This window comes from Myodes glareolus, chromosome 5, assembly GCF_982192425.1.
Source record: "Myodes glareolus chromosome 5, mMyoGla1.1, whole genome shotgun sequence".
In the NCBI taxonomy this organism is placed as follows: Eukaryota; Metazoa; Chordata; class Mammalia; order Rodentia; family Cricetidae; genus Myodes; species Myodes glareolus.
The window spans coordinates 23,618,490-23,635,358 of NC_142030.1; the positions used below are offsets into that span (position 1 = coordinate 23,618,490).

Genomic DNA, 16,869 nt, shown 5'->3' on the forward strand with positions numbered 1-16,869 from the left:
TCTGCCTCCTTAGACCCTTTTCGAGTTTTTGAAGCAGTCTTTTTCCTTTCTCCCTTTTTTCTCTACATAGCCCTGGCTGTCCTGAAACTCACTTTATAAACCAGGCTGACCTCAAACTCGGAGATCTACCTGCCTCTGCCTCCCGAGTGCTGGGATTAAAGGTTTGGACCACCACACCTGGCATGAGGCAGTCTTTTTTCATAGCCAAAGTTGGCCTGAAATTCCTGGCAAATCTTCTGCCTCAACTTCCTGAGTGCAAGAATTACAGTAATATACCTTCATACCCAGCAGGATTTTTAAAAGATTTTATTTTATTTATTTTATGTATACGAGTGCTCTATCTGCATGTATGCCTTTATGCCAGAAGAGGGCAGCAGATCCTACTAAGATAGTTGTGAGACACTGTGTGATTGCTGAGAATTAAACTCAGGACCTCTGGAAGAGCAGCTGGTGCTCTTAACTGTTGAGCTATCCCTCCAGCCCAGCCTATCCCTCCCAAGCAGGATTTTTAACTTATTCTTGAGACTCATTTTCCTGATCTCTCTCCCCTCTCCTCTTTCTCCTCCTCTTCTGTCTCTGTCTCTTTCTTTCATGGATATTTGCAAATACATTATCAAGAGGATGTGGCTAACATGTCTCTATCAGGGTGTGTATAAAATGTGTGTCACTGTTTGCTAGAGCTCATGGGACTTCTGTTAGTTGAATACTATAGTGAATGCTTAAATATACTTTCACCCTTCCTCTCCTTCCCAAGGCTAATTAAGTACTCTGAGCCTGTCCCCATATAAGGTCCTGTCTGGGGATGTTGTTGAGTATATTGCTCCCCCACCTTCTCTGACTCCCCTCTTTCCAAGCATATTTAGAGCTGGTGGTTTCCTCCAGCTTTCAGCTGGTGACTCTTGTGCTGCCAAAGATCTTGGCTCCCTGCCCCCCCCCCCCAGCAACAGTCAATGGGGAAGGTATTTAACTGGCTCAGAAGCATCGTTCTCGTACCCAATAAAATGTTAATCCTTTGAATCCGGTCCCTTGGCCCTTCCTCCCTGACAAGTTCTGACCAATGAGATACTGCTTTATCACTGTCAATCTAGTATTTTAGAGACAGAGGGAAAAAATACTGCATGGAGAGGAAAGAAGTGGAGCAAGAGCTCATGTAGAAAAATAAATACCCATTCAACAGCACTCTCCAGAAACCCTGGCTCTCCCACCACTACCACAAAAATAGTGATTGGACAAAAGCCCAGATTTCCTCTGCTCTAACTGCAGAAACGAGAATATGATGGCCAGGCAATTGAAGAAATTGGTCCGACTCATGTATCGCCTCCATCTCCTTCCCTGTTCAGATGAGTCCATCTCATGAAATGAGCTAGTCCGAACTCCTCTTGAACTTTAAGAAGTACGCCCCTTGTCAATCACTGCCACCTCTTTTACAAGTCCCTTACCGCTTCCTCTTTACACCCTTACAAATAGAGATGTGAGCAATCTCAGTGCCTCCTTTTTTCTCTTTTCCTTTTTTCTACTCAGGACCTCTGGAAGCGTAGTCAGTGGTCTTACCCACTGAACCATCTCTCCAGCCCCTCAACTACTTCTACACCACATCAGAGTTCCAACCTACAGAGGCAATACTTAGACTGATATGGTCATCTTGGCCCATAAATGAAGAGGTATATTCCCTCATCTCCATTCCTAGCAAGAGCTGTTGGACTCAACTTCAGGGTAGGTATTATGTGTAGCTTATATCTGGCTGTGGGGCAGGGTGGAATATGGAAGACATTCCTGGAAGGGGTCAGGGGCTGACTGACACTGAGGACTGGACTACTCGTCTTTTTGAAGTACTAGCTCTTTCTGACCCCCTTTCACTATATAAATCTTCCTACTGTCTCAATCACAGTAGGAGTCTTTAAACTCAATACTTTCTAAATTTATTTATTTTTATTTCGTGGCTATCCGTGATTTGTCTGCATATATGCCTGTGCACCACACACACGCCTAGGACCCACAGAGATCATGTGGTGGGATATACTGATCACACTCTGACACTCCCAAGACTGCCCAATAAAGTTTAACTTGATTCAGGGGGTGGAGCCAGTGACTAGCTGACCAGAATTGACCATGGAGAAGCAAACAATTTGGATAGAGAAGAAGCACAGGAAGGAAAGGGCGGGGAACGGAGTTTGAGCTTCCTCTTGGTTGTGGGATGAGGATGCATCACTTGCGGTGTCTCCTGCCAAAGCACAAGATCAGCTAGCTGCTATTCAGCCTCTCTGAGTTAGCAGGTTGTACCCCAGCCTTTGACTCCTGAGTCTTATTGATACATCTATGATAGAGATTTTATTAAGCCTACATATCGCAGCTGCGGTATAGCCGGGGCCTAGGGACTGGAAGCCTCGCCAGTCTGCCCCTGAGTGGCCAGCCGGTGGCTGACTGAGGGGCCGTGGGGCTGCAGATGATCATTAGAATACAGTAGATTCATGTGCAGTCACTGAGCTGGCAGAGGAACATCAATACCCGAAGAAAGTACTGGATTCCATGAAACTGGAGTTGTAGATTGTTGTGAGCTGCCATGTGGCTGCTGGGACTCAAACTCAGTTCCTCTGGAAGACCAGCTAGTGGTCTTAAATGCTGAACCATCTCTCTAGCCTTCAATACAGTCTTGGAAAAAAATAAATTTCTCTTCCCCTTCCTGCCACCCCCCTTCCCTCATGCCAGGGTTTCTCTGTGTTGTCCTGAAACACTCTCTGTAGACCAGGCTGGTCACTAACTCATCAATCCACCTGCCTCTACCTCCTGAGTGCTGTGATTAAAGGTGTGTGCCACCACCACCCAACCCTCCTCCTCTTCTTTTGAGACAGGTTTTGTGTAGCCAGGCTAGCTTAAATTTACTGTTATGCAGCAGCACAGGCTGGCCTTGACTTCCTGATCCTTGCGCTTCCACCTTCCAAGGAGAAAACTTCTTTGTGTCAGCCTAGTGAGCAACATAGTTTCTTAAAAATAACTTTTGTGAAAGTGATTTACAAAGTAAATTGCCAAGTGCCCTAAGGAAATGTGAGAAGGGCTATCATAGTGATCTACCTTCCAAAACCCAACCAGGGTTCCTCCTTCCTGAGCCCTGAGGGTGCTCAGGTTCCAGGCTCAATCTCTGCAAAGTCCGTTTTGCCCTTATCTTAAGTTCCTTGTACTATTCCTTTGTTTGTTTGTGCACTTGCAAGGCACAACCTCCCCTCCCAGGATACAATGTGAGCTCTTTAAGGACACGGTCATATATCATTTGTGTTTTTATTTTACCTTCACTTGAACAGAGCTCGGCTTGTACCACGAGTGCATAGTATTAAGGTCCAAAAGCGTATGGTCCAATTTTACTGGCTAGACAAAGCAACTGCAGATCCCCTTAGTTTCATCCCACTCTCCAGTCCCTGCCTCCTCCTGCCTGGTTGGTAGCAGGACCCTAAGACCCACCAGAGAACAAGAACAGCAGGGGGAGCCACGCTTGCTAGAGGGAGAGAGAGGAGCAAGGCCATCATCATCCCCCCCCCCCCCTCCACGTGCTGCTGTAGGAGTGAGCAGGTAGGCACTGTGCTGGGTGGTGTAAAGCTGTCTCATACAGAACCTGATCAACAAAGCCTCTCTCTGTAGCTGGCTTTTTTGGACAACCAGTCCCCAAATCATGACATGGAGACTTATTATTAATTATGAATGCTTGGCTTAGTTTAGGCTTGTTTCTAGCTAGCTTTTATAAAACTTAAATTAACCCACTTCTATTAATCTACATACTGGGGCTCATTCACCTCATCTACGTACTGTCCATTTTGCTTTCCTGTTTCTTCCATGTGTGGCTGGCTGGGCGCCCAGCTGGCTGGTCCCTTTTCTATCTGCTTGCCAGCCTTGCCTATCCCTCCTCTGCCTAGCTATTAAGCACTCCGTTTTTTATTAGCTCAATCAGGTGCCTTAGGCAGACAAGGTAAAACAGAACATATCTTTTCATAGTTAAACAAATGCAGCATAAACAAAAGCAACACATCTTTACATAGTTAAGCTAATATTCCACAACACAGCTCCACTGAAGAGAGCACAGCACAAACATCGACAACCTCTGGGCCTGCCTCTCCACCCCAGAGGCCCTGCTTTGCACCTCAAGTCCTATCGGGCAGTTCCCACTGAAGGTGGTATGGTAGAGCAAGATGCCTTTGGTTTCTCCATCGTCCACCCTTACCTTGGGGTCTTCTCTTCCTACAGCTCCTTCCCACCTCAACATCCAGTCCCTTTTCCAGTCCCTAGCAGGTCTGCATTTGCCACTTAACATTCAAAATTCTCCACCATGCCTTTGCCCACCTGTCCCATCTATAGCACACCCAAGACTGACTAGGTTATTCCTCTTGTTCCTCAAGGAAAGGAGATCCATTTCAGCTCAGTGCTGCTCCTCACATTTTGCACCACTGAACAGATGGCTCCACTCTCATTAGATCCGTCTACGTTTTTTTCCCTTTTGCTTTGCTGTTTATTGCTTACCAGACCACATCCTGTTCCTCTCATTGAATTCCATTCTAACCTCACATCTTCCAAGAAGTCTATTGGGCTTACATTGACTGATGTTGGAGTCAGTCATCACAAAGGTCACTTCCCATGTTACAACACCCTTTGCTGTTCGAAAATCCTTGAGCACAGAGCAATGGGAGCAGTTACTATTGGCCCCATATGCTTGTAATCCAAAATTGTGTATCAGTGACTTGCCCAACATCACCCAGGTAATAAGGTGCTGAACCCTAGCTCAAGTTCAGATCCATCAGCTCTGGAGTGGCAGGATGCTACCGCAACATCCTCCATCCCTCAGAACCATCACTCTTACAACTACACTCTTGTTTGTGTTGAAGGAGTTGGGTTTTTGGTTTCTGTATCTTCATGTTCTTGTTGGCTATATTGCCAAGTGTTTATAATGTCTGCTTCAGGTGATTATGTGCCCACGGAGGGAGGGACAGAATGGCCTTTTCTGACAATGTCTCCCAATCTTAGAGTTCTGACAACTACGGGATCTGAGCCTGGGGATAAAGAGCAGCATGAGATGGATGCTTGTCGGCTCCACAGAGGAGCAGTGTGGGCAGAACAATGATGAGAATAAGAGCAGTCCCCATTGCTGAGTACCTGTGGAGGGTGAGGCATTATGCTAGTTCTTTATTTACATTATTTAACCCTTACAACAAATTTCTAAGGGAAGTATTATTATTATTGGCAAATGAGAAAACAAATGCTCAACGATGTGGGGCCAAGGTGCAACCCACATTTGTCTGACCCCCAAAGGGGCATATAAATAGCAGACTTCGATCTGTACATTTAAAAATATGATAATCCCTCACTCCCTGAAGACCAATCCTACCTTTGGCTCTCCTTTTCCCAGCCAAAAAAAGCCAGGGAGAGGAAAGCAGGACAGGTTGTACCTCATACAAAAACACACGCGTGTACACACACACACACACACACACACACACACACACACACCACTTATATTTGTTACCACCACCCTGGATTTCATAGCTAGGGTGGGGGCTATAAGGGGTGAGTTTCCCCAAGACCCTAGTCCCCTTCCCTGGTGCTAAATAAAAGTGAATAAATACTAAATAAATACAACTGGGATCCAAGCCTTCCCCTCTCCCTCCTGTGACCTGCAGGGCAGAGGGGGCAGTTTAGATAGGGGACATCTCCTAACCCCTTTCCATTCACCTACACATCGCTGCCTCCCAGGGCAGGAAGCCAGGGCAGGGCCAGCCTGCAGTTTAGGGCAGAGAGGCAGGGTAGGTTTCGCCCTCTACAGCACTTCCCTGCTGTGTTTTAGCATGAGGCAGCTGCAGAACCCCCTCCCCTCATTCTCCCAGATGAGTCCGAGGCCCCGGCACCCCAAAAGGGCAGCCGGGAGAGTGAGGTTATTTCCTGCCGGCCCAGGGACGCTTCCGAATGATCTCCAGAATCTGTGCCCGGCGGTGCAGCCAGTCTTGGGGAGGAGGGCGTGGTGTTGAAGGAACTGGCCGCGGAACGAAGAAGCTGTACCGCAGACGTGCGTTCTGTGGGTTGCCAGCCACCAGGACTTGCAGCGTCAAGGGTTGGGCCAGAGGCCCATGTCCAGACAGTGTCTCTGAGGCTGCCGTGGCTCCGCTATAGCGCAGACTGACTGCCCCAGGAAGTATCACATCCGTGGGGGAGGGCATCAGCGTGTATTCACCATTGAGGGCGTAGGAACCATCTGGAAGCTTCAGGGCCAGGTAGATGCTCCTGGGGCCAGAACCCCCTTGCTGCCGTACAAGAATATGGGTGGCTCCGGCGGGGATAGTGACCACATCACTGTATCCGTACCTGTGAGGAAAAAGTAAGTGAAGACCTCGGCATCTCTCTAATCCAGCTTGCCCTACTGTGTTTGTCTGAGTGAGTGAGTGAGTGAGTGAGTGTGTGTGTGTGTGTGTGTGTGTGTTTGCCTCTTCAGGCTTACACAAGACACGTATCCACCTGAGAACAGAGCTACCAGCAAGTGTGTCTTCCTCACTGGACACTTCCTGTTGCTGCTTTTTATTCCATTGTCTTTCCAGTCCCGGCCTCCTTGGGGCCTGTCCAGTTCCTACTCTTAGTTCTGAGGTCACCACCCCAGGAGACCTTCCCTGGTGCCCTCAAAGGCTCTTACGGCATCCTGTGTCCTCTCTGTTCACCGTGTGGAACCTAGCATTGTAATGCCTGCTAGTCTGTCTCCCGTCGTAGCATTTAGCCCCAAGCCCAGCATAGCAACCAGGAAAACAGAAATGGTGAAAAGACCTGAATTTTCTGAAGGAGCCCGACTGCTTGCTGCAGCTAGAACCATTCCCGCCGCAGACCATGCACTTGTCAAACTTCTTTTTGGAGCCAATAATTCGGTCACAGCCAGCATGGATACAGCGCCCCTGGACACAGACTGAGGAGCTGTCTGGGGAACACGGAGTTCCGTCTGCCACCTGAGGAGTAGAGGAGGGACATGGCTAAGGGTTCTTGCTAAGTCGGGAGGGGTTTGTAAGCTAAACATCTGGAAAGTGGTGTCAGGAAAAAAAATGGGTAAGGAAAGGGATGTAGTGGGGCTTTACCTATATGGAATTTTTTTGTTTGTTTGTTTTTTGTCTTTGTTTGTTTTTGTTGTTGTTTTTTTTTTTCCGAGTCAAGATTTCTCGGTAGCTTTGGAGCCTGTCCTGGAACTAGCTCTTGTAGACCAGGCTGGCCTCCAACTCACAGAGATCCACCTGCCTCTGCCTCCCGAGTGTTGGGATTAAAGGCATGCGTCATCACCACCCAGCCTCTAAGGGATTATAATGATAATAGTGTTGTGATCATTTTCCCAGCATTACCTATGAAACAGGTAATGTGAAAAATGCTTTGTAAACACAAATCTAGGTCCCACAATTACTGCATGAGATTTCTAAGGGTGAAATTATGAGGTTTAGAAAGATCACAAACTGAGAAGGCAAGGGTTTTTAGTCCCAGCAACAAAAACTTAATGGTATGGCCTCCGGATCGACACTAGAGGGCAGCAAACCTGTAGGAATTTTCCATAGACTACTGGGGAAGGGAGGGGGTCCAAGGCTGGTAGGCAGGGCATGCTTTGCCTGAACCAGCCACTCTGTAATACAAAGGGAGTGTCCAGATGTCAGTAATTTCTGGGAGGTCTGTCCATTGAGGACTGGCTGTCCAAGGGTAAATACTTTGACAGAATGCTTCATGGAAAGGAGAGCTGAGGACCTCCCCAAAAGGCCACACTCTTCCATTCTCACCAAATGGGGTACGAAAGGATGGACAAAGAGGGAAGGAAACAGAGGCACGACAAGTTAGAGCAGCTTCCCTGGCCACGTATCCAGAGTTAGGCATTTGTTTTCCTAATACTGGGCGTGGACAGACAAGCTAGTGAATCTGTAGGCAGGCCGACATGGCGTGATGCACTCCAGCAACGGTCTGAAGGGACTTCCCCCCGCCCCCACAGAGGGATCACTGGGAAGTGTGTAAGCCCTGACTGGGCCTAAGGGTTTCTGGTCCTCACCCGTGGCTCCAGTACATAGTAGTAACCCAGTGCCCGAGCCTGGCAGGTGAGTTTGCACTGGTCTCGCGGGGCTACACCTGTGTAGCGTGGGACCCAGTCCATGGGCCCTGGGAAGCTCTTGAAGAGGTCCGTCCTGTGGTTGTAGGCAGCACACTGCTCCTCACGGAAGGTCAGTGCTATGGGGATAAAATGGGTAGACTGAGCCTCTCTCTCCTCCCACTAGCCCACACAGCCTTCCACCAAGCCTCTCAGAACTTGAGCTGGCATGACATCTCTCTCCCTCACAGACTGCCAGGGACAGTTATAGAAAGATAAAGAAACACTCCCCCACACCACCCCACACCATTCCCCCCCCCCCCCCCCCCGCCGGCAGCAGAGTCAATGAGCACCTTAGTTCAGCAGCCTAGGGACAGCACCTCTCCTCTAGCATCCCTTCCCAGGGCTCTCAGCCTTCCCAGCCCTCACCTGAGCCGGTTGGGCAGTTCTCAGTGTTGCAGGAGCGGAAACGGGTACGGCGACCCTCGCAGTACTTGCCACCATTCCGGGGGACGGGCCTTGTGCAGTCCCGGGAGGAGAACTGGACACCACCCCCACAGCTTCTAGAGCAGTCACCCCATGGTCCCCAGGGACCCCAGCCCCCAGCCTGTGGAATCTGCAGAGGCACAGAACGGAAGTGGGATCAGCACACTCTCCTAGGTTTAGAACCGGTCTCCTCCCCGCAGGCTTTTCACCCGAGCCGAGCCCTGGGCTCTCACATCGAAGTCCTTGAGCTGGTCCACGTGAAGACAGCGGCCGCCCATGCAGGCCTGTGCGGATCCGCAGGGAGTACCGTCAGCCCAGGGTGAATGCTTAGTCTGGCACATAGCATGGCCATTGAGGTGGCCTGAGCACCAGAGGGCAGCACAGGGTGGTGGCAGCTGTGGACAATGGTGTGAGTCAGGCCCAAAGGTCAGTTGGCACTGGCGGTCGGCATCGTAGTCCTTGCCAGGAAAAGTCACTGGTAGATGCAGGGGAGCCTCTGGTTTGTCTAAGAGACAGTGCCCTGAAAGGGGGTTAAGGTACAAAGTTAGCAAGAGCCTGAGGTGGGCACTAAGGATTGCCAAGTGAAAGCCTGGGCTCCCTGGTGGCTAAGGTACCCTCGGCCTCTGAGTGCTGGGATTAATGGTTTGTGCCACCATGCCCATCTATAGAATTCTTGAGAATGCCTCTAGTCAGTAACTTTGGGGAGCTGGAGAGTTGGCTCCACAGTTAAGGGCACTTGGAGAGGTCTAGAGTTCAGTTCCCAGCACCTGGATCAAGTAACTCACAAACTGCCTCCAGTTCCAGGGGATCCAACACCCTTTTTCTGGCCTCCATGGGCACCTGCAAGCATGTATGCATACACATATACGCACATAAATAAAAATAAAATAAACTTTGGAGAAAGTCATTCTGTGATCTTGTACACTTTATCGAATGACAAGGTAATTACATGATTTATAGCCAATCCATTTCAACACCGGACAGTGCTAGTCCTTAAAAGATCAATTCTTTTTTTTAAAATATTTATTTATTTATTATGTATACAATATTCTGTCTGTGTGTATGTCTGCAGGCCAGAAGAGGACACCAGACCTCATTACAGATAGTTGTGAGCCACCATGTGGTTGCTGGGAATTGAACTCAGGACCTTTGGAAGAGCAGGCAATGCTCTTAACCACTGAGTCATCTCTCCAGCCCCCCCCCTTTTTTTTTGATAGGGTTATTTTGTATAGCTCTGGCTTTTCTAGAATTCACTCTGTAGACCAGGCTGGCCTCTAAGTCAGAGACCCTCCTGCCTCTGCCTCTCAAGGGCTAGGATTAAAGGTGTGTCACCACTGCCCAGATTAAAACGTCAATTCTAATTGTATGGAGCCAATATGTGCCTCTCTTACCTGTGCTATTTGTTTTCATAGGAAGTGGGAACCATACCAAGACAGTAGCATTTCTCACCCCATCACGTACAGCAGAGGCAGCACACATGGAGGAGTCAGTAGGGCCCATAGAGAATGTTCCAGAAAGAAGAGTCTAGTGGGAGAGGGCAGGAATCGAGTCTTATACTGAGAAAGATGTCGCCTGCTTACCGTAGCCATTGTCCAGGAAATCAGTGATGAAGCGGGCACTGCATGGGGACCAAGGCTCTTCCGGATCCACGTGAGCCATAACTGGAGCCATGACGTGGCGAGTGGAGCCCCCCTGCCCATTCAGATTAACACATGGCTTGGAGTTATCATGGAGCATGTTGAAGACATGGCCTGTAAGAGAAAAGATCCCGCTAGCATCCAAGGGTTCCATCCTGTGTCCTCGGGGGGCGGGGGGGTCCATCATAAGCTTGGTTGCAGCTGCTGCTGATCAGATCCACCTCCCCTCCCCCAACTCAGATCTCCTTATAGTTCTCTGAAGGTTCCATGTGTAGCCCCTATTGCTCTGTCTTCTCTTCCCCAGAGGAAAGGCCTCTTCTGCTTGTCGTCCACTGTAGCTAACACTCCCAATCCTCAGTCCCCATTCCCTTACTCTTTCTCCTTCTGAACATGTAAGTCAGGTACATATATACAATATATACAGTTCAAAGAAGTTCCCACCTGCCTGCTACTTTTTTTAATGGAAAAATCTATGTTTGTCTGCACCCAGAACAGAGAAGGAGATAGAACTTGGACCTAGGCCTGGGGAGGAGGAGGAGGAGGAGAATACCCTGGTACCCCCATTTGCACTCTAGTGAGCGCCTTAGCTCCTTATAGCATCCTCAGTACCCTTCAGGTCCACTTCAGGGGCCACACTGCCCCAGTGCTACCTTACCCAGTTCGTGAGCAGCAGTGAAGGCCGACTGAAGTCCGTCGTCCTCCACAATAGCACAGCTCCGAGCTGGATCACACACTGTGCCCACATCAGCCATACCCAGAGTGTCACAAGTAGAGACGCCACACAGGTCCTGTGGAGAAGGAGCACAGAAGACGCTTGGGGCTGATACCCAGATTAGTGAGGACCCAGCATGGTCAGGGCCCGGATGGCCACCCCACAGCAGGATGGCTGGGGCCAGGGACATGTTGCATGACTTTAGGGACACCCTTTCCACCAGGTTTGTGTAGGGGCAGTGTCTCTTTGTGTTGTGGTTCTTTGCGTGTGGTACTGACCGGGAGCCTTACCTGACGGGTAAACAGAATGGCTGTGTCAAAGTGGTCAGGATCTGAGTCCTCAGGGGTGTTGAGGCCCCGCTGCCAGGCACAGAAGCTCCGTAGGGTCTGGGCTGCACTCGGCTCCACTTGGGGCCCTTCCTGGCCTGACCCCAGGATCACTAGCCGAGTCACCACCAAGCTGACAGGGTTTCGGATGCTTGGGTGCTTAAAGGCCTTGGCTGCTGCAGCCATAACTGTCAGCAGGTAGCGCTTTAACCCTGTACCATGGAATGCTGCCATCTTGTCATCGGCCACCACCAGTGTCTCCACGAATCTACTCAGAGAAGCAAAGCGCTGAAGAGAGAGGAAAAAGAAGAAGAAAAAAAAAATGAGAGGAGGGTCCTGAAACAGCCGCCCAGGCCCATGGATCCCTTCTCCTCTCCCTCTCTTCTTGGGTCTAGAACTCAGCAGAGTCAGCTGGCCCTCACATGCCTCACAGGATTCCTGAAGTGACTGGTTTGGACCCTCCCCCTAACCCCAAAGCTCAGTGCTTTTGTGGTAATGTTGAAGAATCAGCTGTTGTTCTGAAAGAGGAGAAGGCTTTGCCACGTTTCAGGACTGAGTGGGCCCCAGAGGTGAAAAGCAGCTGGGACTGCTTTGGGGAGGGGCACTGGGGTCCCTGAGTGTGGCAGGGGTTGTCTGAGCAGAGCTAGAGGGCTGGGCTGTGACAACGACCGACCGACGTGTCTGCCCTGTGTGGTTGGAGGAACAATTCAGTCAGCAGCTAGGGCCATGGCCAGATCTCAGCGTGGCGGGTGTGGAAGGAGCGTCTGGTCTGGATTAAAGCTAGAGAAGGGGTGGGAGAGAAAAAAAGGGGGAGACCCAGGAGTGGGAGGGAGGAAAGGATGGCGCCTCCAGCAGCCTAGCAGCCAGCCCACAGTGTGGGAAGAGGATTGACCCAGAGGTATGGATGCTTCCCCTCGGCTGTCCTACTTCGCCATTTGCCAGAACAATTTTAAAGGCAACATCAGAAGCCAAAAAACCCAACCCCATCAGGCTTCAAACTTCACTTCTCTAGCTGGGGGTGGGGGTAAAAATCACTGGGGCAGAGAAAAGAGCCTAGGCCAACAGGCTGTTAGGAGAGCTTTACTGCTGGGAACTGTGTCAGCAGGAGACTCCATGGCCAGGAAGGGGCGGGGTAGAGGGGGAGAGGTCATTACAGCCCAGAGAATCTGGCTTACCTCGGGGAATCCTCAGAGCAAAGCAAATGGCTAAGGCAGGGAGAAGCCAACACTTTTCAAAGAAAGGGTAGTGGAGATAGGAAAGGCAGAGAGGAGAAAGGCTGAAAAGCTAGAAGTGGAAGTGGGAGGAGAGAGGGTGAATAGGGGTCAGTAGGACAGACTTGGCGGGAGGATAGTACAGGACAAAAACTCCAGGGTTGCCTACCTTGGTTCTTCGGGGAATGGGATTAGGGCTCCCAGAAGGAGCCTTGACGTTGCACATGGGACCTTGGCTGCTGTCAGGACTCTTCCGGCGTAGGATGTGAGCCCCTGGTCCCCCAGCAGAGTTAAGGGAGCCTCCCTCCAGAGGCTGGAGGTGGAGTTCAGTCCCTCGGTACTGCAACACCCCTAGTAGGGCTCCCCCGTCCCAGTGCAGAGATGCCACCGACTCCGGATCTCCATTGATGGTGCCAGTCAGGTAGGTACCTGGCTCTGCCCCACCCAGCATCTCAGGTGCCTGGCCCAGGTACTGCACTGTCAGCCCCTCTACCTGGACCCCAGGGTCCTGCTCTAATTCTAGTAGTAGTACCTCCCCAAAGGCTGGCAAGCGGTACAGCAGCCTGGCAGGGGTACCTGAGCCGGGCAAGATGCTGCCATTGAGCTTCTCTGGAAACACGATTTCTTCCTCCCGAGGGAGGGGGCTGGCTGCCCAGGCTAAAGGCAAGAGGGAGGCCAGCAGCAGCACCAGCGGCCGCCTCCACTCCAGACCAGAGAAACGCACAGTATGAAGCTGCAAGCGGAGTTGGGCTCTTCGCAGCCAGTGCCCAGTCAAGCCCCTCCCGGGATGCAAGCCCATCTGGGACATGGTACCCGTGCTGCAGCTGGGATGGATTGAGGCCATTGGAGGCATCAAATCCTCCCCACCCTAACTGTGGAAAACTCCTCGTTAAAGCCGGAGGGGCTCGGATTTGTGCCAAAATCTGAGGCGAAGTTTTTAGAGGGGCTAGGGACGTTCAGAGAAGAAGAAGAAAACAGTCCCTGGGCTCAGGAAAAGCGCCTGGGGACCTCTCTCCTCCAAAACTTCCTCCTGTGCCCTTCTCTCCTGGGTCTTTGTCTCTCCCTGTCTGTGTCTTCTTCAGCTTCTCTGACTTCTCCCCCTTCCCAGTTGTGTCTTTCCCTCAGTGCCTGCACTGTCTCTGCCTCCCTTTGCTGTCTCTTTGTCTCTGTCTCTCTTCTCATCAGTCTCTTTCCTTTCCGTGTATCAGTGGGTCTCCCCCCGGGTTCTCCCCAGCCTCTCTCCCCGCCAGCTCTTTTAAGCATCCCGAGCCTCCCTCTGTGTGTGATTGGCTGATCTGTAAGCCACTCAGCCAGAAGCTCAGTCAGTGGGACTCAGACGCATGTATCATCGCTTCCCAAAGACCTTAGTTGTTTCTTTTCTTTTCCTTTTTTTTTCTTTCCCTTAAAAAGAAAGAAAGAAAAAAAAAAAAAAAAGAGGGACTTGCCCAGGGGAAGGGAATCTCTAGCAACCAGATGCATTATGGGCACTGAGCCAGCGGATGACACATCCTTTTCCCAAATCCCACCAGCAGCCCTCAGCTGTCTCTTTCCCTTTTTGGTGGGACAGAACCCCAAGGGAAGCAGGGACTCGGGGAAAGGGCCTGGCGAACACACACAGATGAGATTCTGTCCTGGGAGAATTCATGCCCCTACTGTCCAGCCTGGAATAGCCTAGACACCCTCACATGTCATTTTTGCTGCCCTCTACCCCAGAGGTTGATTTCAAGCTGTCTGGGTTTAAAAGGAAGTGGCGAACAGGTAAAGAAGTATTAAGAGAGAAAAGAGGACGGGACCAAGTGGACGAGGCAGTAGAGACAGGAAAGCAGGAGACAGCAGTCAGAACCTTTCCGTTGGGATGAAAATAAACAGATGACAAAGGAGGAGTCAAGTCAACTACTTTTCTTTTTATAGGAGGAAGATCCAGAGTATATCTTTTCTGCTCCCTCTCTCCCTGCTCTGCTATGCCTTCCTGAGTTACCCCTACCCTATCCAAAGCATGGAACAGCCATTCCACCCTAGGCCTCCTCCCCGACTTCCTGACTGCCCATTCCCCTGGCTCAGCTCCCAGTAGCTTCCCCCAGGCTCTTGGCCCTGTTCCTACCCACTCCCAACTACCCCAAACCCTCCCCCTTCCTCAAGTCAGTCAGCCTCTCACCTAGACAAGACCTGCTCTCTTGGGAACCCAGAATTACTCAAAGGCAATCCCTGCTCCCTCCCACCCCCACATTTTGAATCCAATAGTTCCTGGAATATCTAGTAATCTTTGACTCTTCATTCTCCATGGGACAGAGGGAGAGACTGCAAATAGCATTTGAGGGTACTAAGAGAAACAAGAGCCTAGAACCTGGGATGGGATTAATGATTGGTGGGTACATGTGTGGGGTGTTAGAGAAGGGAGCTGAGTTCTCTGATTCAGAATTGGAGGGGACTAAGGAAATAAATAGCTGACTCTGAGGGCAAGGAAGCAAGAGTTCAGCAGTGGGGCAATTTCTGTCCACTCCACCCGGTGTCCACTTGTTTCCCCAGGAAATCCCCAGGAAGGAGAGTACACTCAGCAGTCCCTTCCCTTTCCCAGAGAAGCACCACCTCTCCTACCCCATCCCCTTTATTCATTCTCTGCCTTGTCACCTCCTGTCCCCGACATCGCATTCATCAGAACGCTTCCTCTCCCCCCTCCCTTCCTGCTCCAGTCACTAATACCTGCCCTGGTACCTATCACTTCCTGAATTACCCGCCCTATGGTGACTTCTAGTCTCTCCTCTTGACCTCATCTCATGCCCTGGCCCTCCCTGGCCCTGAGCAGAGGGGTTGAGGCTGGAGGAGTCACACAAGGGATGAGGGACCAGAAGGGACAGGGGCAAGAGGAGCTGTCACCAGGGTGCTCTTATTGCTTCTTTCCATCCCCCCATCGGGAGATGAGAACAAAGAGGGTGAGTGAGCAGGGCAAGACAAAAGGCCATAGAGTGGCAGCCACAGCATGTGGGGGGTGTTGGCAGAAGGGAGAAGGCACAAAAGACGCAGTGTCCTAAGCAGCCCCCCAAGAGTCCTCCTCCCAGTTCCAGCTTAGACTACCCCCAGGGCTAAGCAAACTAGAGTCTGTCTTCTCATAGGCTGCATTAACACAAAAATGAGTAACCCCTCCTCTCATCATTATTGCATTTAGTGTTTAAATTATATTGCAGGGAAGAAGGCCTAGAAAAGGGAGGGGCATGTAGAGGGTAGAGGGACCAAGCCTCTGCCCTGGCTTTCTGGGGGTTGCCTAGTCTACATCAGGTCTTGGTCAGTTCCCACAGCCCAGGGATCTCTGGCCCCACCCTTTGGTATGGTTCCCATTAGGTCAATTTTCAGCCTAGAAATCTGGCTTTCTCCTCTTCCTCTGCAGCTAAGAATTCTCAGGGCCGCTCCCCTCCCTGGTCGGTCTGCTCCACCCAGCTGCACTGCTGGTGGGCTATATCCCAGAGACCCTGTCTGGGGGAGGCCTCTTTCCAATGAGAAAATTGTAGAAGAGAAAATTGTAGAACCTCAGAGAGTGGGTGGCCCAGCTGGAGCTGGGCTTGGAGACCAAAAAAAAAAAAAAAAAAAAAAAGAGAGAGAGAGAGAGAGAGAGAGAGAGAGAGAGAGAGAGAGAGAAATCAGCCTCCAGGGCACGAAAACTCTTTGTCCATACAGAATTAGGCCCAGAGTCCTGTTATTATTACATTTCTATGTTATTAGATCCTTCTGAAGAGGACTGTGGCAGGGTGAGACTGTCCTGAATGGAGGTGGGGTACCAAGTATCACTAAGAACGCTTCCTGAATCTGTGATTCCGTAGGGATATAAGGGTTCCTGACAGGGGATCTCCATTTGTAAAAAGGTGGCTCCACACCCTTGCACGACACTACCAATGCTGGTGGTCTTGGCCTTCGATTCCTTTTTGTTTTGGCTAGCTCTCAGACCCAACTGCACTTTTCCACAATCCCTTTCCATAATCCCGATTTCGGACATCTGGGAATTAACTCTTGGATTCCGTAAAGAAAGGACAGTTCTCAAAACCTGAGCCTTCAGAAAAATCGGAAAGCCGTAAGGACTACCGCAGGAGGATGACGAAGATGGAAAGGAATAGTGAAGGAACACCCATGCAGAGTGGGCGGCGGAGTCCTAGAGGGAGCGCAGTTTGTAAGGTAAATTCGAGTGCAGGGAGTGGACTCAGCGCGAAGTGTGGGATTCACCGCGGAGTTGCCTCAGGAGAGAGCAGTTAATTTCTCTTAAGCCTAGAAAAGCCGCGGGAGGAACGCCCTTACTAAAGATGACTGCAGACGTAGTTATTTAAGCGCAAGTGAGCCGGAGAAGCGAAATCCGGATGTCGTCGCGTTCGCAATTGACCGCCCTGCCAGCTTCCAAGATGGTGGCCCCATTGTGCCAATAGAAGAGAAGCCCACAAGGAGGCGC

General features: G+C 50.7%; 1 protein-coding gene across 1 annotated transcript; it reads right to left on the reverse strand.

Annotated features, from left to right (window-relative positions):
* Nucleotides 1-3,259: 3,259 nt before the first annotated feature.
* On the reverse strand, nt 3,260-13,777 carry Adamts4 (ADAM metallopeptidase with thrombospondin type 1 motif 4). Its single transcript, XM_048452380.3, has 9 exons — nt 12,610-13,777; nt 11,194-11,517; nt 10,847-10,979; nt 10,135-10,305; nt 8,788-9,074; nt 8,498-8,684; nt 8,033-8,208; nt 6,787-6,962; nt 3,260-6,336 (listed from the first exon to the last, which is right to left on the reverse strand). The coding sequence occupies exons 1-9, from the start codon at nt 13,291-13,293 to the stop codon at nt 5,910-5,912; spliced, it is 2,565 nt and encodes an 854-aa protein (XP_048308337.2). The 5' UTR covers nt 13,294-13,777; the 3' UTR covers nt 3,260-5,909.
* Nucleotides 13,778-16,869: the final 3,092 nt, after the last annotated feature.